At 38.5% G+C, this 27,115-nt stretch overlaps 1 protein-coding gene across 8 annotated transcripts in view; it reads left to right on the forward strand.

Annotated features, from left to right (window-relative positions):
• The first annotated feature begins 449 nt into the window (after positions 1–449).
• IL17REL (interleukin 17 receptor E like) overlaps positions 450–27,115 on the forward strand; it is a 55,370-nt gene continuing 28,704 nt past the window's right edge. For 4 of the 8 annotated variants that reach the window (XR_012659256.1, XM_075084848.1, XM_075084764.1 and 1 more), the window contains exons 1-4: positions 496–649; positions 19,356–19,383; positions 25,092–25,241; positions 26,011–26,120. Coding sequence is in view for 7 of the 8 variants with exons in the window: in XM_075084848.1 (XP_074940949.1) it covers positions 548–649; positions 19,356–19,383; positions 25,092–25,241; positions 26,011–26,120 (390 nt within the window). In the remaining variant the exon portion in view is untranslated. Of the gene's footprint in view, positions 650–19,355; positions 19,384–25,091; positions 25,242–26,010; positions 26,121–27,115 lie in introns of all 8 variants that reach the window. The other 4 variants (XM_075085111.1, XM_075085202.1, XM_075084942.1 and 1 more) reach the window with 3 other exon arrangements.

The following is a 27,115-nucleotide window of genomic DNA, read 5'->3' on the forward strand; positions in this document are numbered from 1 at the left end:
GATACAATTAAATAATAAGTGAAATAAGTTCAAAACACAGATTTCTAGAGTAAAAGAATCTGTTTTTCCTGCTGATGAAAAACAAGAAACCAGTCTTCCAAGACTACCCACCTCAGCAAAGCTGTTTTTATTCAATGCATTAGAAAACCAGAAAAATAAGTAGACGTAAGAATGCATTTGGATTCCAGTGAACCTGCCTGGTACATCACTCTAGAAACAAAATTCCCATTTATACATAGAATTTACAGAAAAGAAATTGCTAAAACTGATCTAAAGCTGACTTGATGAAATCCAGAAGGAAAGGCTTTTACTGTGATTATCAGAAATTCACATCTCCCCCTTTATACTACGGTACATAAGAGATGAGTTGAACATGCTTTATATTTCCCCTAACTAGCAATTTTCTGTCTTTGGAAAGTTTTAGAGGGAGGAGCTCAGAGGTGCTGTGGGAGGGACTAAAATTCATATTAAAGTTTTGGCATGAGAGGGAGAATTGTCAGAGTAGAAGGTTTCTTCTGAGGTTTTGCTTTTTTTTTTTCAGTTTAGGATGATAAGTATTCATGTTCAGATTCTTCTAATAATTCTTTTTTGGAATTCTGATTGTCAGATTATTCCCAAGATTGAAGAATGTGGACTTTCATGTTCTCAGGTAATCTCTTACTTGTTCCTATTTGCTATCTATCGATATAGTAGTTGTAAGCTGCCAAAACAATTGTAACAAAAGCAAGAAAACAAAACCGGGAAAATATTTCAGCTGTCCTGAACATTCACTTTATATTGCTGTCATTCTAAATTAAGTATCCAAAGTGGCAAAGATGACTGTTAGGAAGGGAGTAAGAAAATGCACCTTACACTATTTCCAAGTGCTGTTGTTAGTACCTTTTTTTAATCTGTCTTTTGTATTTGAAAAAAAATGGTTTAGTTCATATTCATTACTTTGGAGAGTCAGTTTTTACAACAACAGTGGTGCCAAAGGGATGAGGGAGGGAGGAAAGGGAGGCTTCAGAAATCGCTAATTATGTTAGGAGTATATGAAACACTGACTTTCCTGTGAATAAATTAATTAAGTTTGAGAAAGAGTAAAAGCTGTTTTTCATTTTGTGGGATGAATGTAACTGCAGCATTAAATTTAATGACTTATGTATGTGCATAAAAGTGGAGTGTGAACCATAACATCTCTTTAACAGCTTTGAATTTTGTATGTTTCTAAATATCCCCACAAAGGGGCAGTATGGAGATGTTCTGCTTCTGTTGGCATTCTGAAACTGTAAGAATAGAGTACATTGAAAGATAAGTAAAAAAAGGATAAAATAATAGGGAATCTGACTTTCAGTCTTGGTAGAGGATGATGGCTGTGTACTTGCTGCAGAGAAGCGGAATTCGTGGCATGAAAGAATTTGGCTGTCCATACAGACTTCTGCTTGAAGATGCCTGTGTTTAGCACAGGCAATGAGACATACTAAAGATTGTCTAAATGTGGTGGTACTACCCAGATATTAAGTTAGTACGTGTTACAGCAGTTTATTCTATATTTTGTATGTGTATCCTAGAAAATACTAGGAATAAAGATGCTTATAAAATACTAGACTGAGGGAAAAAAACCCTCTATGTGTAAAGTTCAATATTCCTGCATGCAAATTCTGTAGTCTCTATCCACTTAGATAATGTTTTTAAAATAATAAAATATAGTAATAAGAGATTAATCTCTAGATGTACCTGAGGACTTTACAAGAATTTTTATGTACATATGTTTATGAATGCAAACACACATTTATTTTAAATAAGTAATGCTCCTTGGTCTGCTGCAACGAGAGTTTAAATTAGAAATTATTTATTGTTCTAATTTATCCCTCCAAAGAGTATATGATTATCAGACTCAGCATGTAAAAAACAATAGCAATCTTTTTGGTGGGATTCAGCCTAGGGGATAGGATTTACCTCTGGGGACCTTAAAATGCATGCTTCTCTGTCATATCTTAGGTATGTTTGTTAAGAAGACTGATTCACTAGATGCCTAAGATATAGACACTACCCTGAGGTTTGGTAGACTGGATCCCATCCTTTGCCTTCGAGAGTTTGTCTTACAACTTTTCCCATACTGAAGGTCGGATAACTGAGAAAAGTGTAATTTTTTTTTCATTTGCAGGGGAAATACATTGTTTCTAATCAATATCAATCCATAATTTGTGATGTTAAAGATAGGATGTGGTTCATGTTCTCTCTGCTAGTTGTATTCAGTAGAATCTTGAATGCATTAATGACTTTTTAAGACAAAAATGTTTTCTCACTGGGAACAATCATGATCTCAACAGGACAAATTACTCCCAGCATTGCATTTTCAATTTAGTGCAAAACATTTTAGCTACATGAACTTTACTGTCTCATGAGTAGTTTGTTCGAAAGAACACCTTTTTCCTTTTCCTTTGAAAGTAACTTCAATTTTGCTACAAAACTGAACAAATTTGTGGCCTCAATCCCATTCCTACCTGAGTTACTTTAGAAGAGAGAAGTTTATCTTCTTCATAATTTATAACACTATTTTATTATCATTTATAACGGTCTTTATATGGGCACTAACCAGGGGTTACAATTTGCCTTTGTCTATGTGGAATATATGTGTGCTCTCTTCTGCTTTAGCACATCAGATCACAAAGCAGAGAATCAATGCTGGTTTTTTTCTAGCAATTTGCTTAATGTGGCAATGAGATATTGTGATTTTAAAACTATCAAGTTTTCTGTAGCTGCTTTGCTACAAGTGAGGATTATAGAGAATAGCTTTTTCTTTATGATGTTTTCCCATAAGTTTGTATAGTGGATTTCTCTTCTGCAGGGTCAGTTCTGAGGTGGTGTGGTTCTTCATAAAGCAACAGGGGAATGAAAAGCAATTTGCATTTTTCTGCCTTTTCCAAACTGTGGGTATTGTCAGAAGGTTTTGAGTAGGTTTAATAACTGAAACTGTTCAGTTTGACCAGAAGAATAGATTTTAAGGTGGCTATGTCCCTTGAGTATTTGTATTCAGTTTTGACCTCACTGGGTACTGTTATCAGAGTAAAGCGTTGGTTGTACTTAAGAGGGAAATAGTTATGTAACTGTTTTGAGGTATGTGACTTGAAAATCCTTGACACTGGACGGTTTAGGTTTTGGATCTTATTACAACTTTATGAATCATTCTTAGTTTACCATGAGTACTCAGCAAGACATCCTTGCATTGCCTTGTATTCAGCAATATCCAGGTTTCATTACTATACCACAAACTGTACTTCTGTTCAGTATGGGAAAGGAAAAAACTAAAGAACATTGGATGTTTATGCAAGCATTACATGAAAATTTAAACAGCATGAAAATATACAATTGTGGGTTGAGTGATGGAAAAGGAACAACCAAGCTTTTATTATGCATTATGATTTATTTCTCCTTCCTTATTTTAATGGCTTGGCTTTAGAGCTTGCATGATATTCTGGTATTCAAAGTTAAATGCAATGGGGCTGGTCTCCATGCCTCACCCTATAGCAAACATCATTATCAACCAAGTTTCCCTGTAAAAGCATAGGGGAATCCCAGCCTGCAATTGAAATTGGGTTTGCACCCTACTCATTTTACAATCCACATTGTTTGCAGGCTGTACACAAAGAAAAAGGCTTACACCAAATTTGACTCAACAGCTGGTAAAGATCAAGAGCACTACCTTTAAAAAAAAACTCTCCAGAAAACTATGAAATAGTATTTGTATTGTCTGCCATTAAATGTAGTAATGTTTCCAAAGTCCATGAATAAAGAAAGAAACCCTAAACTCAATCTGGGATTTCCCTGCAATTATAAAGGTTATTGGCAGCAAATTCTTGATATAGCTGCTGCCTGTTCATGCTATTCATAATCAAAGTATGTGGTGTTTCTTTACTGGATATTTATGCCATGGATCAGTCCATTCTTCCTGAATACTGCACACTGCAAAACCAGTGTTATAATACAACCCTTAAGCTACTAACTCAGCTGACATAAACTGGCCTTCTTTTTTTCAGCAATTTCTATTTTAAAAGTGATCCCAAGCCTCTAAAATTGGACATGATAATCTATGTGACATAATTCAGTTGTTCTCTAAAATTTGTTTGAAAAACTAGTTTTAGACATGGAAAATGTCTGACCAGAGGCCTGGCTTCCTCAGGATGAGCATGAGAGAGATATAAAGTATGAAGTTCCAACATAGGAAGATGATTCACCACAGACTTTTTTGAGTATGCATCAATATACCTGACTGGAGGAGATGCATTAAAAAAATAAAATGTATCCTCTGCTAATATTTGCTGAGATGCAGCACAGCCCATGAGAGCATGCTCTCGATAGAAGGCCTGGGTTTTGCATCACCGCCTGCCATTGACTCACTTGTGTGGCCCTATTCAAGTAATTTCCTTTCTCCAATTTTCACAAGTACAAAATAATGCTGACCTTCCTGTGTGATGTGTCTTAATAATATGTTTTAATTAAGTGCTTTGAATACTATAATTGTTAAGTACTCATTAGTCAAAGCAGTCATACTTACGGGGCTCAATCATGTTGAGTCACTGTATTAGAGTGACATTAACCCATTTGCTTAGATAACCCTGCTTGCCTTCTCTGCTGGTAGTCAGGAGAGCTGCAGTTTAGCAAGTTTAGGTGACTTATCTCTTGGACTGTGTTTTATATTTGCTCTTAGGGTCAAATATAGCTTGACAATGACATGAGATGCTTAGCTTCCATTTTTCCTGCTGTGTTCTAGGCCACTGGAAGAAAACAGACAGTGACAGGTATGAGCAGAGACTTCAAAACTCCCTGGTGTTCCTCATTATTAGAGCATTTACCACCACTTCTTTCAGGGGAGGTGGGGATGGAGAAAGCTCTGCAATTCAGAATTTGCAAAAAAAGCAGCTTTAGCTCTTGGTTTATTCTTTCTCCCTTCTCCCTTCCTCAAGAACTCTGGAAGAAGGTTACAAGGCCTGGAAAGAGATAAGTCACTGGAGTAGCAACAGCAGAGGTACTGCAGACCATCATGAAAGCTGGGGGCACAAAATTAACAGATGTTGGAACTGGACCTGACAAGGTGTCCTGAAACTGAAACACAAGGCAGTGCTAGAAGCTTCACCATCATGGGGCATCAACATAAACACGTTCAGTCAGTACCTGTACCAGGAGGTAGATTTTTTTTTAAATAAAGGATATATAAGCAAACTCAGCAGGAGATGGGAGCAGCTGAACTTTATTATTGGCAGCAAACTTTAGCTCACAAATCTCTCTCAGCCCTGATCTTAGGGAGGGAAGATATCCTTCAGCTCCATTTGGATCCAAAGCTCAGTGGTGAATCTTGAGATTTAGGAGTAGGTGCTTTCCACAGCTGCAGAATATTGCTGTCTGACTGACTGCTTTGCAGTTGGAAAGCTACTTGTAATTTGATCAAATCTAGGAGGGACAAATTTTTAGGAGTGGTAATAACTTTAATAAGAACATGTGTGTGATCTAGCTGGAATTCTTGCAGTATGGTCTAGGATTAGCTTAATTTGTATGTTTGCTGGAGCTGGCAATGCTGTACCTGTTACTGTGTCATATTTGTTTATACTGTCCCGTACTTCCTCTCTCGCCAGAATGCCTGTGCATGGGAGAGAACCAGGGATGATCAAAAATGAGAAGGACCAAAAAGAGGTTTTAAAAGACTTCTTTCTAAGGATAGCTTTCGATATTCTCCTGGCTTTTTGGCTCAGCATTGAGAAGCTAGTCCTCACTCCCAGCTAGGTAGGTAATTTGGACCTAAGAAAGGAGTTTCCTCCTATCTGACTGAAGATCATTTGATTTCTGGGAGCCATGAACTCCTATGTACCATGCTGTAGCTACCAGACTGTTCAAACCAGCAACACACATTTGAAATCCTATGCATTGCATTACCATCATCCCCACAAGAGATCCCTACGTTTTATATATCAACTCTGGCACAGATGTTTTCATAGTAGTTTTCATACTCTTGGGAAAATATTTTTTTTCTGATTTTGTTAACACTTATTAACTAGTTTTGGAAAACCATGAAATTATTTGCCATCTTAAAAACATGAAACAGAAAGTATGCCCTGAAGAGCAGTGCGTTGCTGAGGAAGTTCCAGACCAGCTCTAAACAACTTGGCTAGGAATGATTGCAGAACTGGTAAATTAATGTATGCCTAGATGTGATATGGATTCGTCACAGCCCTGACCCTGCCTTTACATCTGTAGAAATTCACTGGGCCAGAATTTTCTGAGGTCATGAATAAGCTAGAAAGTCACAGTAGCTAATGATGCTGAGCAGTGGAACAGATTGCCTGCAGAGCTTGTAGAGGTCTCCGCACACGCTAAGCAAATATCTCTCAGATATGTCTCAGATAAAGGTCATTCTTCCTAAGGCAGAAATGTAGAGTAGATGGTATCTTGAGTTATTTTCTAACCCCAATATCTTTGCTTTCATTCATAATTTTCTCTTTTGTGGGATCTAAAGATGGTCTTCCAAGTCATATTTCACTTATTGCTTTGGAACAGTCAAAAGAGGCAAAGACCTGTCTCGCTGTATTGCATATCCTGCCCTTTCAGCACGCAAAATATGGGACTCACGGTGAAAACTGTATGGGACACACCACCTCATTCAGGAAGTGTCTATGCAAAAATGAAGAGAGTTTTTTTTTTTACTTTGCAAATTATCTGCGGCTCTTTCTCTTGCTAGAAAATGTCTCAACTTAATTCCTCTAAATATGTGTGGTAAATTTCAATCATTTCTGGAAAACTGATTGTCTTGGAGTTGCCTCTACTTGCCTGCATATTTTCAGAAAGTATGAATCATATAAACAACATTGTACAGTACTAGACGTGCATTCATTGTCTTTTCTTGGAAAAACTTTGAGGAAATAGAATTTATTGCAGTTAATACATTTCACTGTCTCCAGTTTTGTTTTTCCCTTTCATCCCTACATATGCAAACTTCCTTGATCTTTTTCCCACTTCCTTATTTCCCTGACATGCTGTTCTTCCTTCCATGACTGCAATGACAGTTTTCTCCATTACTTTTCAAATTTTGATATCTTTGTATTATATTCTTCCTCATTTGTGGTTTGGGGTTTTTTTAAATTTATTCTTGCAATTGTCATTCTTGTATCATGCTTCATGTTTAGTTTTGGTCAGTAGTATATGTTCTTTTAATTTTCCCCCCTCATTTACAATATATTATGTTTATATATGATATAGTAGAATAATTTTTAGAGCATGGTCACACCTGTGTTACCATTTAGTCTGCCTTTGTAGCTTATTTTCCCTTCCACTTAGGGGGAAAAAACCACAAACACTTTTTAGGCGCATGTGTGGCATAGGTGGTTTTCAGTGAGTAAGGCCTATCATTAAAAATAAGACAGGGTGAAGCAACCTATGAAGGTACTGAACGCTGATGGTTTTGTTAAGCTGAGGCCATGCCCAAAATTATTGCTGCCTCTAGGGACAACAGTGTGATCAGGAGAGTCAGGTGAAACAATGCTGCTGTTGTAAAGTTGGCAGAATCCTGCCTCTTTGGAAGACCTTCTTTTGGACCTCTGCCTCTGGTAATTGGACAGTGCTAACTTTAGCAACTGCAGTTGTTATACAAGATAAAGCCAAACTATATGATTATTCCATAGTTTGGGTTTTTTTCCCCTTCTTCCCCCACCCCAAACCCCCACAAAATTATGAGTTAACACCAAAAAGAGAAATAGACTACATAATGAATTTTTGAGTAGTTATCTTTTATTTTGTATTTTATATAATTTATTCTTCCTTAGCATCTCCTAATTTATTCATAAGTAGCTTCTGTATCAGTTACCTCAAACTGCAGATGTTTTGGCTGGAACGGACAGTATAGATATTTTCAGTAGGGCTTTTCTACATCGCAAATTAGGAATGTTTCTTAATTTTTCATGTACTCATACTGCTAGCTCTTTCAGGGAAAAGTGATTTTGGCTTTTGTTGCTCTTGATAGGAGAGGAAAGGCATGTATGCAGGGATTCTGGTATAAGATTTCTGATGCAGGATTAAGAATTTCAGATGCCATAATAATACAAGTATGAATAGTTAGGAAATAATCCTCTCAAAAATTTTCAAGTATTGAAATACTTGCAAAAACTGCAAAAAAAAAATTCACCTACATGTACCAAGATTTTCCTCATTTTGCTGTGGCTAGAGTGTTTTTGTAACTCAGCAAGCACAGTTAGAGCTGGTCAGGCATCTTTGTCATTAAGTCTTTAAAGGAAGCAGTTCCTTAAGTGATACTGTGGCACCAGGAAGGAATGTAGTGGCCTCTCAGGACTGCCATCCGAGACTACTCTACCATTGCTTCTAGCATGGCCTGAGGGATCATTTGTATGGCTTTACATCCTTACACAACAACATAATAAGCTAAGACTAGAATAAAACCAAAGTCAACATTTAAAAATAATTCTCAGTAGGAAGAGCTATAATCAGGTAGTTCCAAGTTTACTGAGGTTTGAAAATTCTCTCTGTTGTAGAAGAACAGGGAGAAACACCATTTTTATGTGAGCTATAAACCCCAGAAACATGTGCTCCTGTGTTTCACTTCATGGCTTTGAAGGGTGTCTCAGCCCTGACATGTGGCCTCCAAAGTCTTGAAACTGTTATAAGAAATTATTGCCAAGCGAGCTTTGTTATTCTAAATTTTAGTACATGATCCACGCTGGCAGGGTTGGGATTAGCAAGCTCATTTTTGTTTTTAAGCCACTCTGCCCCCAACTTTTCAGGATAGTATCTGTGTAACATTCACCCATTCTACAATCCTGCTCCTTTCCTATGGTTCCAGGTTATTAAATACAGATTAAATGGAGATCATGAGAAAGCATTAGCAACTTGTCAGGGCAGTGTGAGAAACCTGCACGCTCAGCATGGTGCTGCCTCTATTTAGGCAAGGGAAAATGTTAAGCACCGGGTTAGTCTGAACTCCACTCCCTAGAGCCCAGCCACCTGAGTTATGAGCCAGAGTTTGACATTCTCTCTACAGAGTAGCTGCTGAGAGCCACTCTTCCAAAGTTTCGGTTTCTGGTTTTTTTTCTGATGACTGCTTAAAATAAAATATAAGTGGCCTTTGAAGTAGGAAACAATCTCCCATTTGAATGTTGAAAGCACTCAGCTTTAAAAATTACACTGCAACTGGCCTGACCTTCTCTCAGACCATCGTTCTTTTATTTCCTCTCTATACAATATCACTGCTTTGACAGGAGGCCTGGGAAGCCCTCTCATTTACTGGGCAGCACGGCAAACAGACAACTTAGGGTTAGAACTATTTCAGGTTAAGGAGGATGTTGAACCTGGCTGTCCCTTGAGGTAAGGACTTGAAATCTAGAGTGTAAAAGCTGGAACATGCCCACATTCTGCTTTCCTCTTCTAATATTTCCAGTTTGAAAGACTAGGCTTGAGTTTTTAAAGTTTGACCTGTTACTATTAAATCTCCTCCAGCCACCTGCTATGCCTGGGGACATGGTGTCTCACTTGTGTGTGCTATCCCAAAGAGCTTTAGCATGAGCTAAGTGTCATTCCAGCTTTGTTCTGGTCATGCGCTGAACACCAAACTACATGCATCCAGGGAGCTTTCAGATCAGAAAGGGAAGTGCCTAATAAACTTAGGTGCCTCTAGTGTTAGGTTGCAACTAATAAGGTGTTATGGATCATGGTGTTTGGCTGAGATCGCCACGGTTTGCTTAAATTACGTTTCAGGTACCTAAATCCTCTTTTAGATTTGGCTGACTTAATTTTATTTTGCAAATGACTGCAAACTTTGGCTTCATTTTACTACCAGTAGTAGTGCAAAATCTGCACAAAGAAATTGCCTTACTTGGAAATTATGCAATCCTTTTCTCCTGGGCAAAGCTGAAGTTTGTATAGGTGTATTAGGTTTGCGTGGCAAGGTTTTTGTAACGGAGGCATTACAGGGGTGTCTTCTGTGAGAAGCTGCTAGAAGCTTCCCCTATGTCCAGTAAGCCAATGCCAGCTGGCTCCAAGATGGACCTGCCACTGGCCAAGGCTGAGCCCATCAGCGACAGTGCTAGTGCCTCTGGGATAATGTATTTAAGAAGGGGAAACAAAAAACCTGTGCAATTTCAGCCGAAGACAGGATTGAGAATATGTGGGAGAAACAACTCTGCAGACACCAAGGTCACTGAAGAAGGCTGGGGAGGAGGTGCTCCAGGTGCCAGAGCAGAGATTCCCCTGCAGCCCGTGGTGAAGACCATGGTGAGGCAGGCTGTCCCATGCAGCCCATGGAGGTTAATGGTGGAGCAGATATCCACCTGCAGCCAGGGAGGACCCCACACTGAGCAGCCTGAAGGAGGCTGTGACCCTGTGGAAAGCCCGTGCTGGAGCAGGCTCCTGGCAGGAACTGTGGCCCCACTGAGAGAGGAGCCCATGCTGGAGCCAGTTTGCTGGCAGGACTTGTGACCCCACTGGGGACCCACGCTGGAGCAATCTGTTCCTGAAGGACTGTCTCCCGTGGGAGGGACCCACACTGGAGCAGTTCATGAAGAACTGCAGCCTGTGGGAAGGACTCAGGCTGGAGAACTTCATGGAGGTCTGTCTCCTGTGGGAGGATCCCCACACTGGAGCAGGGTAAGGGTTGTGAGGAGTTCTCCCCCTGAGGAGGAAGGAGCAGCAGAAACAACCAGTGATGAACTGACCACAAACCCCCCCCATTCCCTGTCCCCCTGCGCTGCTGGTGGGGAGGAGGTAGAGAAAATTGGGAATGAAGTTGAGCCCAGGAAGAAGGGAGGGGTGAGGGGGAAGGTGTTTTAAGATTTAAGTTTTATTTTCTCATTATGCTACTCTGATTTGATTGATAATAAATTGAATTAATTTTCCCCAAGTTGAGTCTGTTTTACCTGTGACAGTAATTGCTGAGTGATCTCTCCCTGTCCTTATCTCGACCCATGAGCCTTTTGTTATATCTTTTCTCCCCTGTCCAGCTGTTTTTCCCACTCTGATCTGATTCAAAGTTCATTCAAATCAGTGGAAAGAATTTCACTCAGCCATAGTCCTCCACAATTTGTGAATGTGAGCAGGATGGCATTTATAATTCATAAAGGTCACAGTGTACTGCAGAACACTGCTCTGCTCCTGGGACTGACTCTAAACATAAGCAAAATGGGTGATTGTCTAAAGCAAAGTGGTGAGGGCTTTGCTGTGTATGCCAGAGCACTGGCAAGCCAGGCCTGCAATATATTCCCTCTTTTGCTGAGCAAGAGTGTTAGTATGTATGAGAAGAATGTAAATGGAATAGAAAAAGATCTTCAGGCCAAAAGAAAAATAAGTATTTCCAAAAGAAATAACCACTGCCTCCAGCAGCAGCAGGAGGAGAAATTCTATCCCAGAGGTTCTTTTCTCATAATCTTCACTTCAGTTCTTGCCTTTTTTGTTCTTTTTCCTTCTCTGTGGCAATCTCACTGCCCACTGGTTCCAGTCACCTCTGAGGCTGCAAGTCTCAGTGCTGTCAGTGCTGCTGAGGGACCTTCACTAAGTTTTTCTTGTAGCCTCTTCTGTGCTACAGAGATCACTATACCATCCTAACCTCAAAGCATGGGATATCCAGGATTGTCACTATGTCCTCCATTTTTTCAAGAAATGGCCAAAGTAATGGCTGACATGATCTGATGTTGGTGACAGTACTGTTTCTAGCAGGAGGCTGGACTTGGTGACCTCCAGAGACCCCTTCCACCTTAACTGCCTTTGATTCCATTTTGTTATTCTCTGTATGATATCTCCAGTCATTCATTGAAATAACCATTAATGCTGTTTTAGAATGCCCCTGTCTCATTGTTAGACTAGAAGTGCTGATTTGGTAGATTAGTTGTCCTTTCAAGTAGCTGAGCGGTCTGAAATTTTTGACACACTATGTATGGGATGGTGCTGATTTATACCAGCTGAGGGTATGGCATTCAAATTGCATTTTAATTTTACTTTGTCTATTGTATGCAATTCTGTTTTGTTAACAACTTGTATTAATATTTTAGGAAGCATGACATCAAAATTATTGACTTTTTGTTTTATTTAATTTTTTTTGTTTTTATTTCTAAAAAATAGAAGCTAAAGCATACTGTTGCTTCAAGCAAATTCTGCTTCTAGTTCTGGAGCTGAAGCATACAATAGGACAAGCAGCTTTTATTTCAGACTGTCATAGCTCCCTTTGGTCCAATAAATTTAAAAGCAAGTGGTTTCTGTGTAGACCCTTTTTGTATCGCAGCATTATTTGTACATACCATTCACTTAAAAAAATACAAGGGGGGGAATATTCTTCCCAGCTGTAAGACCTCAAAGGCAATATTGTTTTGACTGGACATTCACTTATAGAATAAATGCATGTCACTGCAAAGAGTCCCCAGAAATATAACTACTGTGCTGCCAACTCTATCACTTTTTCTGCTCTGTAAGAGGGATACAACCATGCAGCTGTAGGTCAGAAGACATTATGTGCCACATGCAGTCCAGCTGAAATACGGGAGCAGGAATCCTCTGCGTCAATACAGTGAAGGAGGAAATACATATTGATTTGAAGACAGAAATCTCTATTATACCTGAATAGCACCAGGTAAACAGAAGGACAAAAATGTAAGGGGCCTGAGGGTCTTGTGTTAGTCATGTGTTCCTGCATTACTGAAGTAAAGGAAGCGTTGGCCTTGTGACAAACCACAGGTTGTGGAGGACAGCACGCATACGTTTGCATGTACCTGTGAAATGGCAAATAGAGCGGGGAGCAAGAACTGGTAAAAGGCTATGCTTTAGACCACTGTGAAACCTTACTGAAGGTTGTCCAATAATCTTCAATAAACCCAATAATCTCTTTCCTGTTTTTTCACTGTCAGTTCACCGCTTAGTTGAGAGCACATCAGCATAGCGTTAACACAGGCAGAGGTTACCTTGCTCTGTTGGACCCAAGTCAGCACTCATTGGAAAAGTGTGTCACTTCGCTTGCACTGTACTGAGCCTGAGCTTAATACCCCACTTCTCAGTAGTACTTATCCTCTCAGGTTCAGCACTGCAATAATCTGATGGGATTATTTTTGTTCAGCTTGGAACACATGCAAAGATGCTTGGAGCTGGATAATGCACAGGCATGACTCAGATGTTTTGTTTAGCATTCTGTAAAAAAATCCAGCAACATCCAGGCACTCTTGTAGAAGCAGTAGTTCAAAGTAGTTCCAAAATAATGCTTTGCCGTAAGTTCAGGTACCTATTTCTTTTCTGCATGGACAACAGTCCAAATGCTTCCTTCTATGATTGCTTAGCTGATCCCATTGCACAGTGTATCTGATTTATCTGATCACCACATTGTCAGTAAAAGTTGAAGAACAACCTTGTGGTTTGCCAAAAGTTAAAAAGGATCATCAGTAAGATAGTTTTACCTTGGCAATGGAAGTAATTACACATGACGTCAAAACAAATACAGATGCTCCTTTTGAGAAAAGGTCTTTTGGGGACACTGGATCAGCAGTACTAACTACGAATTTTTAACAGTTCTAAATTTTCATATTACGTGTATTAATCATTATAATCCCCCTGGTTCTCAGTAAATATAACCACAATTTTATTCAATTGCCAAGTGTGTTCTGTAGGCTTATTATTTTTCCTTTTCACCCATTTCCAGTAACATGCTTTTTTTGTATAAATGCTTGACTGTGATATAGTTAAGACTTTTTTTTAGTGGAACAGGAATCATTATGTTATCCCTGTGCTTTCTCTTACTGTAAAGATTTCTGTTTCCTTACATTTGGTAAGATAAATACAGTTGTGACCTTTATAAAAATAGAATGGCAAAAGTCCTGTGAGTTTCCTATCCTCACCAGCATCAACGACATGTAAAGTGCAAAGCCATTATCTCCTTTGCCTGTGAAAATAGCTCTGGCAGAAGCTAAAGCATACTCAGTTGTTTCCATTTGTGAAATCCTCCCTAGACAGTTTCTGGGGCTGAATGTCTCTATGAAAGAAATTGCAGTCATTTGTTGATAGTCTGAGGAGCTTATGGTACAGCTCTGAATCCCCTCTGTTTCCATCCAAGGTTCCTAAATTGTGTAGGTCCCTATCACTTTGTGGCTGTCCACTGCTCAAAGACCTTTTTCTTTATGGACGTGATTGAGACCACATTAGCACTGTCAGGTTTTTCACTACAGGCCATGAGAAATCATTTAGGACTCTTAAGGCCCAGCAACTGTATCCTCTTCCCTCCATGAACTGAATGGGGTGAACGGATGGAGAAAAGAAGGCTGCTGCTGGATTGCTTACACAGAAAGGGGTAAGTAGCTCCCTCTCTGTATGGGAGGATAGCTACTGATATGACATGGCTGTGGTGCTCCCGATTGAGGCAAGGAATATTACCACATTCCAAGGCACCAAAAAAACACTAGTGGGAAACTGTCTTCAGAACTAGTGTGTGGTTCTGGTCACTCCATTTGGACAGAAACATTAAAGCAGAAATAGCTGCTGAAAAGGGTGATGGTAAGAAGGAAAGCCTGTTTTATTAGAGAGGAATAAAAGAGCTTGGCTTTTATAGTCTCGAAAAAAAAAAACAAAACCTGGGAAAAGGTATATTACTGGTTGTAGATAAATGGAAAGTGAATTCCAAGGTGGAAAGCACCTATTTAAGTGAAAAGATATTGGGCACCATCAGAAGTAAACACAAGCTAACCATGATTGTGTTTATGTCAGAAATTAAAAGATCTGGTGCTGGCAGAGAACTGGGCTTCTGGAATAGCCTTGGTTATTGGAGCAGCGCACATGAAAGCCTGACTGATTTAAAAATGAAGCTTCACCAATTTTTGAAAGGGATTAGATGATGTGATACCTGTGGTTATCAAGGGACTAGACCCAGTGATCTGTGAGATCCTCTCTAATTGTGTGCAGTATAAGATGGATTTGTACAGAGCATCCCCTCTCAACTGGAAATCAAAAAGAACATTATTAAATTAATCATCTTTATCAGTCTTTTGGCTACAATTTGAGCATCAGTTATTGCAAGACACACTTTCCCTTTGTTGTAAGAGTACGTTCAGTCCCATGCTTACTTTTAACAGTGGTCAAAGAACAGAAATTGCTGGAATAAAGGGAAACATCAGAATATGGTCATGTTCCTTTTACTCTGCCCCCTCTGGCAGTTGAACCTAATAGGTTCAGGTAATAGCTTTGCCACTGAGGATCTCTCAAAAAGGGGAAAAACTGTTCACTCTACATTCACTGACATTAATGTAGGCACCTTAATGAATGAATGTTAAGTGTCTGACAACCTGGTCCCAATTAAATAATACATCTTAAAGCATTTTCAAGCATATTCCTATTCCTGATGGAGTTGTGGAAGAAACGGCACTGACTCTTCTATGAATGAGGTGCAGCAGAGCTAACAGGTAGACTGTGGAACCGAATTTGCCTCAGACTCTTTCCTGCATGACAGAACATTCAGGGAAGAATTTCTACAATTCTGCAATTGATTCAGTGCCTGAAGATATGAAAGGAAATGGGAAACAGGTCCAATCTTTGTTTCTTTTCCTTGGTAATTGTAATTCATGAAAATACTCTCTGTGCCCCCAAATCCAAATCTTTGTCTGCTGATCTCACTTTCTTCTCTACATTCTTTAAACAAAACAATGTGATATTACGGTTGGCTTAGATTGAGGAGAAGTTGCTGTGCTAGCTAAAAAGTTGGCACCACACCTTCTATTCAGAAGGCTGCACGTTGGTGGTGTCTCTTCAGATAACCTCTAGCTACAGTTGAGTAATACCACAAATGGGGAAAACCCTAGAGAAATAGGAAAATCCCTAACTGTTTGTGTTGTGTAAGTATATTTTGCTTAGGCTTTTTGCCAAAGCAGATAGGAATCAAAGATGCTCTCTGTATAGGAGTAAAATGTGCTATCATGTTCAGGATCTTATTTTTGCCTAAAAGACACCCACAGCATTTGTGAAAGGGGAAGAAAATTTCCATTCTTGTTTTAGTGTGTTATGTTTTTCTGTTGCATTCATCACTGAAAATTCCTGAAAACAAAAGATATAGAAAGTGGGAGAGGAACTTGGTTAATTTATTTGAGTTCTTCTTTGAGACAAATGGTCTCTTTTGACTTTTTTGCAAAATGATTATAAAAGAAAATACCACCCCCACCCCCCTTTGGTATTGTACAATAAAAAGAAACACTTATTAAAAAAAAAAGGGATTGAGCTGTGATCAAATAGTCCCTGTAACTGGCAAGTGTTTGTGCAAATGTTTGATTATTTATGGAAAACTTCCCAACAACTTCTCACCCAGAACAAAACCAAGTGCCCAAGAATGACAAAATATTTCTCTATCAGAACAAAAATCAATGATGGATGTTTCTTTTTTCCCATGGAGAAGATGAGAAAATAAATGCGAGATAGTACTGGAAAGTGCTCAGATGCTAGGATTCATCTGAGAAATACCGAAAAACAATAATTAATTAGGATAGACAAGAAGGTATAGGAGGATTTCTGCATTGTCCCACAGCTCCACAGAGGTGGGTGTTTTTTTTTTTTCATGTTTGTAACTTAAGATAATTTATTTACATATGATTTGCATTTTTCATGTGTCATAACAGGGACCCCAAAGCACTGGCCTTCTTTAGGTGAAAGGCTGAATCCTCTGAATTTTGTGAGATTTTTGTTGTTTACAGCCGTTTACTGTCTCTAACTTATGGTTAAAGAAGTTTGTTTAAAAATGGTGTTCTAAGAAATTTTGACTGGCAATTGGGAACTCTCTCAAGCCACCTAACCAAAATATTTTCAATAGTCTGGCTGCAACATGGGAAGTTAAAAATACGGAAGTAATCTGCTAAATTATCAACCTCATGAATGATTAATTTGTTCCAGTAAGCAGTGGCTCATCAATTATTTGATCCAACACTTAGGCTTTCTCAGCAAGAAAGCCAGCTCCCTAACTCACTCACTCGATTTTTTTTGCAGTCATTTTGTACATTTGTCCATTCTACTCCCTAAGGCCATGGAGAACCTCAAGTAAAGAGACTGAATTCAAATTGTCCTTCTGCATACTCCTGCAGGGTTTGATGAGAAATAATTCAAAATTAGGGCTTTGAAACAGCACTTAAAATACCAGTAGTTTTATATGAGCTGGCATGTTCAACTTTTACTGGTTTAGTGTTGCACTGAATTATTCAGAAAGCTATGGTCTTCTTCCTGTTGATTAATGTGCATTGGGAGAAGCAACAAGCTATCAATTAAGCTTTTTTTTTTGGAGATCAGAAATAATTAATAAATGACAAATATTTCTATGGACACATTACATCAGAAATGAGGTTGCATGTGTTACATTTTTCAATCAGGGGGATTTGGAGAATTTATGAAACAACTGAAATATAAGTACCCCAGTTTTAGAACAGTTATGTAAGAAAGTTTGATTTCCTTTATAGAATCATAGAATCATAGAATGGTTTGGGTTGGAAGGGACCTTTAGAGGTCATCTAGCCCAACCTCCCTGCAGTGAGCAGGGACATCTTCAACTAGGTCATGTTGCTAGAGCCCTGTCCAACCCGACCTTGGGTGTTCCCAGGATGGGGCATCAACCACCTCTCTGGACAACCATCCTCATTGTAAAAAATTTCTTCCTTTTGTCCAATCAAAATCTACCCTCTTTCAGTTCAAAACCATTACCCCTTGTCCTATCACAACAAGCCCTACTTTTCTGAGTGTCAATGTATTATTGTGTAGAAGCAGCCAAAGTAATATCTTTAACAATGTCACAAGTAATTTTGATAATCTTCTGTCTACGAAAGTATATGATGATCTGTCTTATTATAAAAATTGGTTTAAAATACCACCTTTTCTGCATCTGCACTTTTATGAGTCATAGTGACAAACTGCCAATTGTAAAAGATAAAAACTTACCTTGAGAAGTGATTCTTAAAAATAAAAGTGCCAAAAGGACAAAGGAATGAGAACTAATAGAGCTTAGATACTGCTCATTGGTTTTCTAAAGGCGTTCTTTAAAAACAAGCTTATCTAGTTAAAAACTTAAAAACAGCGATGAAGGACAGAAAACACACTTCTCAGATACTCTAGGCAGCTGCCACAGGGTAGCTAACATGCTGTCGTTTCTCACCTGCAGAAATAATATGTTTTTTCTCTATAGCTATATTTATGAGGAGGACAGAATTGTCTGTGGACAAAAGCCTCACAGAAGACCAAGCAATAGTTATTTTATGATGTGCTAATGCTTAGCCAGGCTGCAGTCTCTGCCTACAACTCAAAAACTTCCAAATGTCCACTGAGAGACTTTTGCTGGCTTAAAAACTTGCGGATTATTGGCTTATTAAAAAGATCCTAAAATGTTTTAAAAGGACTGAGACCTGCCAGTCTGTTTGAGAGCAGAGGAGACAAGGTGGTGCCTGCTCCATTTGTGGGTGTGATAAAAGTGTCTTTACGAATGAGACACTGATTTTAAAGGAAAACAGAGAACATACATGCTGTATACAGAGGAATACTGGTATAAGTCCTGTGTCAGAAGCCGGAATGCCAGAACAGCAGAAAGCAGTATTTGCTGGCTAATTAATAGCCTTTCTTTAGAATGTCATGCATAGTAGTAAAAATAGGATTTGTTATTTTTATACTCTACAGAATTCTAGTGTGTGGTTAAGTGTTTATTTTACTGGGAAAATGAATGGATGTAGTCTGTCTGAAAGATAGCTGGAAATCTGTTAAAATCTCAGTGTCAGGTTCACTGTGCCTCCTACAAAAACACTTTCCCACTTGAACACGGTAAGTACTGTGCCTGAGTAATTTAATTTTCAGGATTCTAAGCCAGATAGTTCTCAGAAATAAAAAGGCAAGTCTTATTTCTAGACTTCATTTGCAATTACTGTAATAGTTCCTTCCACTGGCCTACTGTGATCTTCTAAAAATCATATTCAATAGTTCTAGATATCTTCCATTAAAAAATTGCTTGGTTTCTTTGCCCTGGTATGAAGCAGTTCCTTGTAAAGTAACAAACAGTAAATAAGCTATTGGTCAGTGTGAATGGCAGTACCTGATAAAACTATGTCTGTATTTGAAGGAACTGTTATACTTGTTATAATAATTACACCTCAGTAGAAATTCATGAAAATAAGGATAATGCTGATCTCATGTCCCCATATATATCAGGCTGTCATTTGCAGTAGCGGTGTGCATTTTCACTCTATTTGAAAATATTTTTTTTTATCTTGAAAATTATTTCTGTTGTGGACTGTGACTATATTTACCTGTTTAAGGTATGTTTATATTTGTTTATAATGATTAAGCAATATTGTTTTTTATTATTACCCCAGCTTTTATAATACTTTTGTTTCTGTTTGCAGGGGATTCATTGTAAGAGCAAACCTTCCAGTGAGTATACATCATTCACATTTTTGCTAAATTTGTTTCTGAAAGATAAAGATAATTTCTTGCAGATAATAAATCCACTTTCCTGGTGACATCGGATCACTGTCATAACAGGGTATTTACCACCAGTTGCCTTGTACAAACATTGGAAATTGGCAGGCTCTGATAAGTAATAGGTTAATAATGACTGTTCATTGTCACTTTATAATGCTCCTTACCATAGATGGTCATTGGGAGAATTTGCTTATTCATTTCACATGGTTTATTGCTTCTACTCATTACCTACAGTAATAATACAAGCTCTTGAATTACCTGAACTCCGAAAGCTCCATCAATCACTCCTCCAGTGCACATAGTCACTTGACAGGGCAGTATGAGGCAGCTGCCTTGCAGGCAGTCCCCTCTGAGAGGACAGTCCTAGCTGGAGGCCCAGCTCTGACCACGGCTTGTCTCCGTGGTGCCTTTCCTGGATCCGCGTGGCAGAGAGTCCATAGACCGGGAGAAGCTGCGATGCTGAGCCATAAGCATGTGAGATACTAATGCTATGGCGCAGGGTGTGACCCAAATGACAACTGTCATGAGTTTTACTCTGAAAGCATGGCATTTATGGGACACGTGTTGAGACAAAGTACATGTCTGTGGAACGGATGCAGTTAAAAGTCCCACCTGAAAAAGTCTCTAGTCTTCTGCTGGCAAGCAGAGTGAACCAAGGCTCAAGGACTGTGAATGAATCTTTTCAGAATTAGGCAGCTGAGCTGCCAGTTACACAAACTCCATGGAAGGTAGAAGAAGAAACGGGGGCACTGACCTTTGCTCTGCCTAGCTGAAGCATGCCTTCATGCCCTAAGGCAGCACAAGCTGAGGAAACCAAACCCTTCAACCCTGGTCTCAAAGGGAAGGACACCTGCAATACTGTTGGTTATGACTTATAATCTGTGCTGGATATTACACAAATGCAGATCTAGATAGTGGAGACTCACTACAGGTACCACGAGGTAGTGATTCATTCCACCCATCTTAGGACAGGGTGATTTATGTGCTGGGAGGGAGGTGAGAGGGGTTCTCCTTCTCTGTTGACTGCCAGAGATGCTTCAATGATGCATGTAAGCTTGAACTAGATGATTAGCTCTTAGCTGGATATAGAATTTGGGCACTGAAGAGTTTGTAAACTAAAGATCCTTATCTTTCAAGATTATGTACATGAAGCAGAGCTGGTTGTAGGTTTTCAGTGCTGCCTAAAAATGACTTATCAGCTATCTTTAATATAAGTAATATTTAGGATGACTCAGCCTTATAGGGGTGATGAAAAAACATTTTTTTAGTCTCCATCCTAATTCACTTGTGCAACAGTGGGTGTACACTCATTTCCATATTTCCTTCTCTATAGTCACTCATTTTATTATTTATTATTTGAGGTAAAATTACCTTAAAAGACCGTAACTATAATAGAGCACCTTTTCAGTAGTCTGTGCTTTTAGCTGCAACAAAAAGATGACCTTATTTCCTAGAATTTGCAGCTATCAGCTCAGAGTATTTGGCAATGTAGCTTTGACTCTGGCTTCTCCCTTCCGCTCTTCTAGACTATACATAAGGGCTACTGTAGTATTTGAAATTCACTGTAATATATCCAGGCATTGATAACAATATACCATTGATTTTAAAAAAGCCTTACATTCTCAGAAAATGTATTTGCACAGGTTATCACCATGTTGTTCAATATCCTTGAAAGTTTGAAATATTTTCTGAATGTACAACTGTGAACAACCAGTTCTGTGTACAACCCTTTGAATTTACTGTGCATTGAAATCTATTGTGAAAGAGAGGCTGTCAGTCTGAAATGTAATCAATTTCATAATTAGTGTAAGTACTTTTAAGTAGTGAATTTTGGTATTTATTAACTGAAGTGCACCATGTGGTTATCTTAGGAGAGCATATCTAGTTTGTTTAAGAATTTTGTTGATTGCACAGATGCAGCAGATACTGTGGTAAATCATATGCAAATAGGTTTAAAATGTGACTGTAATTTATACTCATGGAATGATGCTCCAGTGAAGCAATTGTAGTGTGCTTTAGCTATGCTCACAGATTTAGCACTGTCAGTGTCCTAAGTAGTTCAGATTCTTACAATTCTTGTAGGGAAGAAATATTAGACAAAAAACAGCCGGGATTTTCTATTGGGTGTTGGCGTGGATCTGTTATTAATGGGTTTTCTCTGCAATTTTTTTTTGCTGTTCTCCAATTTCATCTTCTTGCCTGAGGCTTCAAATTATCCATCTAATAATTTCTATTGCGTATTCATTGCTCAGCTCTGGCTTTTATTATACAAGTATACATAAGGTGTATTTTGCTGTCGTGACAGTTCTGGGTTGATTGCTGCATCATCAGATAAAAAAATAATCTGCTGTGGTTGAGTTGATGGCAAAAGTACAAGGAAAGTGTCTACATGCTGAATAATAAACCTTGGCTTCTTTATGCCTGGGTTTATATGTGTCCGTAATTAAGGAATCTTTTATTACAGCAACAATCCCTCTCTCATGTAGGGCTAATTACAGTTATAATTCATAAACATAAAATTTAGGCAAGATTTACTCAGCAGATGGTTTGTGTAGCAAGATGTATCTTTATGTCTTCTGGGCTGTAGATCAAATTACTCGTGAGAAAAGGAAAGAGGTGTGTGTTCCAGAGGAAATTTTCTAGGGGGATTAAAAGATGATAAGGTGCGAGCTTACTGAAGAATTAGTCAGGAATGAGTCTCATACTGTGATGATTTATAGAATGAAAATTATTTTCTGTCAGTTCTTCCTTGTATCATATATCTATTATGATCCAAAACTAATATCCTCATGCATGATATGATCCATTTAAATTATTATTAATGAGTTTTGCAATTCTCAAATTGTATCATAAAATTAATGGGAAAAAATCCAAAGTGAAAGAGTAATTTAATTTTATCCAGTGTATTACTTATTTGTTCTCAATTTGAAGGTAGAAACTGTGATCAAGTAGGACAATGTCCCTGCTTACAAACAGACAGTAGTCCCTAAAACTGTGTTTGTGCCTCCCTCTGATACGGATCCTATGTCAGTAATGCACCTAGATATGACTTGGAATTCTCCTGAGATAGTCCAAAGCCTGTGACATCTAATAATACCATATCTCAGGCAGTAATAACTAAGGACTGAATTCAATTAAGTCATGACAGTCTCTCCTAAAAATAAGTAGGGTCAAATAATATGGTCAAATTCACCCAAATAGAGTACTTCGTAAAGAACTGTCATCTTTGACAATGTATATATATACACATTGCACTTCCCTTAAATAATTTCTACACAGACACGGGAATGGGCAAGATGATAGGCCTGGATCAAGAAATTTGACCCAACAACCAAGGAATTAAACAGAAACAGTTTCTCCTGGATACCATTTAGTATCCACAACTGCATGTCATACGATGCAGTCAAGAAAATATCTTTTTGAGCAAAGAGACAGAGCTAAAACTAATCATAACATATAATGTTATTAGTAATAATTATCAGGTAGTTCTGCAACATAATAACCCCCCTAATAATTATGGGTGGATTGATTTGGTGTTGTACAATTACTTTCCACCCTGATTTACCTCCAGGATTATTGCACCACCCATTCTTGGAACATGGAATATTGTGTTCACATCTGGCTGCTGGGCACTGTACTTCTTAAAGCTGCTTCATCTCTGTGGAAACATGTTTACAAATTCTTCAAAAGTCAATGTACTCTACTGCTTTTAAAGCCTAATTTGTATATTTTGCATGGTCTGTGTTTTTTCTTTGGTTTGCACAAATAGTCTTGTCTTGTTGCCAGTTTTACCTTGGATAACTGAGAGCTTTCTTTACTGTCAGTTGAGGTAAATTGTCCTTGTTTTTCCATTCTTTTCCACTTCCTTCATATCAGCATATCCTGTTGCCTGCAAAAGATGCTTAATGGCACGAAACCAGGAGAATGGAGTGGAGGTTCAGGGGTGAAGCGGTTGTCTTTTCTGACTTTTGATACATAACACGCAGGACTTATTTCACCTGCTACCAAGTGCAAGGGCACCTTAAGGCCTGACAGATTCAAGCCAAGGTACCACATTTATGTCAACCTATCTTCACATCCTGCATGTATCAGTATCCAATCCTTGACAATGGGCTTCAGCTGCAACCGGACACTGTGAAACTGAGGATCTCATAATCTGGAAAGAGGTCCTGTGCAGGTTAATACACTTTCAGTCTTTAAGTTTAGAGCACTTTCCTTCATTGAGGGGTTGGAGGGGTAAGTAAGGATAAGCTTTGCCCTTCCTACTCCTCCACATCTTACCTTTTCTCTGTGAGAACTGTGGATGTGTCTTCCATGTGAGTCAATGGGCATCCATGCTTGACAACAATCCTTGGCTAGACATTGAAGGATGCACCCACCCTTTCCTGATTTGAGTTGTGTGTTATCCTGTATTTTATGGCAAGCAGATTATCATGGCACTACTGTTTCTTGCTAAGCTCTTCGCCATACCCGTTGAACTCCTTCTAGGAGTATGTTAAGCAGTATGACTAGTAAAAGTAAAATGTTTTTTTTTTCTTCTTCCAGCCTCTCCCCAGGGGAGAAGTATGTGCAATAGAATACTTTGTTTTACTTGGGTGTCTTTTAACTTTCATGTTATGTACCAAAGTGAGAAGGAGAAGAAATATTTCAATGAAATTGCTATGATGTAGTTACAGCTAAAATGACGTGTGCTGCATTGTATATCACAAAGCTAAGGGACAAAACACAATTCCCTGATTATTTGTTTCCTGAACTCTTAAGTTTTGGGACTACAAACAATGCATGTGAGGTAGAGAAGCCCAAGGAATGCACTGGGAATTAAATCCACTGTACCAACATAAGTTCATAAATAAATGACTGATTTCTGTGCAGGGCAATCTGAAAAGTAGAAGGAGATGAAATATGGGTAACTGATGGGATCTGGGGCCTTGGGAGTGTTTTTTTCTTTTATGTTAGCCTACAGAATGTGGCTATGCAAACCGGTGTCCTAAAGCTTTGGGATGACTAAATTTGGATAGGAAAATAAGATGCGACATAGTAGCTGGGTTCTGTGCCTGCTTTTTACACCTTGAAGAAGGCCTGGAGAGTATTTATTCTGCTTTTGCTGTCTGGTCTAAAGCAGAAGTAAATCCTGTAGGCATGAGGGATTTTTCCATGACTAGGAATGCAATGGTGCCCTCTTGTGTGAAAGGGATATTTTAACAACAGTTGAGACCATCAGCCAATCCTAAAATTAAAATATTACCCATGAGAGTTCTTACAATATGCAGGTAATAGTTTTGAAAAAAAGTTTAGGTAAACTATTAGTCTAGCCAGAATCTAACAGATCTAATTATTTAAAAACACGGTTAGCCTGCTAGCCTTAACTGCTGGAAGTGTGATTCCCTCCTCTTGTGGGTTAACACTTCCCTAATCCAGAAAATCTATTATCAAAGTCAATCTGTAATATAGTTCTCTCTAACCCCCCTGCATTGCTAGTGAAGCCAACTGTCTATGTTGGCCATGTGAAAGTCTTAAGTAAAATACTGGCTTTGCTGAAGTCATTGGTGACTTTCCTACTGATTTTAGTAGAGCTGGAGCTTCACTTTTGGTGCTTTCTCTCCCCCAGATATGCTGTGCACAATGAGATTTCTCTGTCTTTGTGTTTACATTTGCAGGTGGTATTTTTAACAGCTTCTGCCATGATGCTCCTGCATCTCTATCTTCTATGGTACTGAAAAGCATGAAGATCTCAACAGTGATGAAATGCGTCCAAGGAAGCCCATGCTCTCTTCATTTAAACATTAAAGGAACTCTGAGCCTGGATGGTAGGAAGCAGATTTACTACTGAATAATTCCTCTTTACTTTTTGTTTATAGCTGTTCAGCCAATTTTTGTTCTATATTGCAATATTTGTGTCCAAGCTGTTTTCATGTAATTATACCAGAAAGATATTTTTTTCTGAAACCATTTTACTACAAACAAGGATAAAGCCATGGCCATTCTCAAGGGAGTGAGAACTGAGATAATGAACTCAAGACAACTGAATTTTTACTTCCAACACAATGCACTTGTCCTCTACCATTGCCCCAAGTATACTGCTGCCCTTTTCTTTCTTGCTCTAACATGCATACATGCGCACACGCAAACTAATTCTGTCTGCTGTGGTAGCTCAGACATGATCCACTGCCTCAGCAGAAGGAGAAACAGTTTATGCATCTGAAGTTACAAATCTGCACTAAAATAAAATGAAAGCACTCAAGCTTTTTGGGCATACCTATTTTTACTAACATCCTGCTATTCATTTATTTAGTGTGTTACCATTTAGATATTTCCTGGTGTGCTTCACTCAGAGTTAATAAGATTATTTTTAAAATTTGCATAATTGAAGCTTTAATTTATATCAATATGTATTAAATCTGTGCTCCTACCCCCATGTGTGTGTTATATATAATGCCCTCTTTTTAACAGAGATAAAATACATGCAGCTTTCACTTAGAAGGGAAGCTTATGGCATGGTATATTTTAATTTATTTTTTGTTTTTCTTAAAGATGATAAAATTACACTTTTTGAAATCTATTCCTAACTCATTTCAGAAAATATCCGTGGGCTGGAAATATGTTCCCTTTCACTGGACACACAGCAATCTCAATGCACAAATGTGAGATTTGCTAGGAAAAAAACCAAGATGCTTAACGGAAAGAAGGTAGACTCCTTTTTTGGGTGGCTTTTAATTTAAAGGTTTATGAGACATATTTTGTGTCCCTCATTTTCTTCTCTTATTGATCTTGTGGAAAACTGCAACAAAAGGTATGCTTCAGCATTGTCAAATGAAACTGTAACAAAATATCCTTTCATAACCTATAAATTCAGTTCTCCACCATTTTCATACTTCTTCCACTTTTTGCAAGAGATGCTGCCTCTTCAATGCCTAATTTTCATATCAATCTTGATATCTTTTTGTGCCCACCAAATTGAGGGGAAGTTTTTGTAACTCAAATTGCTAGGAAGCACAATGCCACAGGGATTTTAAGTGCATGCATATGATTTATTTAAGTCCAACCATGTCAATGGCATTTGCACATCTAGAAGACAGCCAAGTACCTAAGCGCTTGTGCATATCTGTCCTAAACTCATGGTAATAATTGCAACAGCAGAGTACAATTTTTTACTAAACTAAGGCTAGAAGTATTTGATATTAAAATCTGCAGCTGGGAGGGGGGGGGAAGAACCACCTTGAATAACCGTTTAAAAGACATGAATTTTTGCTTTCAATTACTGGTGGATAACTGTTATTAATCCCATACAAAATGTGTTACTTCATGTGCTTTGTAAATGTTATGTTGACTGCACATTTGAAACAAAAGTTCTTCTTTCAAACTGCAATTGCAGTTTACGCGCTGTATCACTTGATGATCAAACATCCCTATTGGCAATACAGGGCCAGCAATGAACAATTGGTAGCTTTTAGAGTAAGGTAAGTTTATAAGCAAGACTCAACAAACGTATTTAATGAAATTTTTTCAGTTTCAGTTCAGTGACTAGAATGGTGCCACAAGGTGCCTTTTACCCTCCAAATGCCTTGTACCAAACAGGAATATATCCAACGTGAGAACCTATATGGAATTTAATAGTCACCGCTATCAGTGAAGGAATGACCTGCTATAACTGGACCTCAACTTTTGGCTCTTAAATTACTAT

This window comes from Phalacrocorax aristotelis, chromosome 1 (genome assembly GCF_949628215.1).
Source record: "Phalacrocorax aristotelis chromosome 1, bGulAri2.1, whole genome shotgun sequence".
NCBI lineage: Eukaryota > Metazoa > Chordata > Aves > Suliformes > Phalacrocoracidae > Phalacrocorax > Phalacrocorax aristotelis.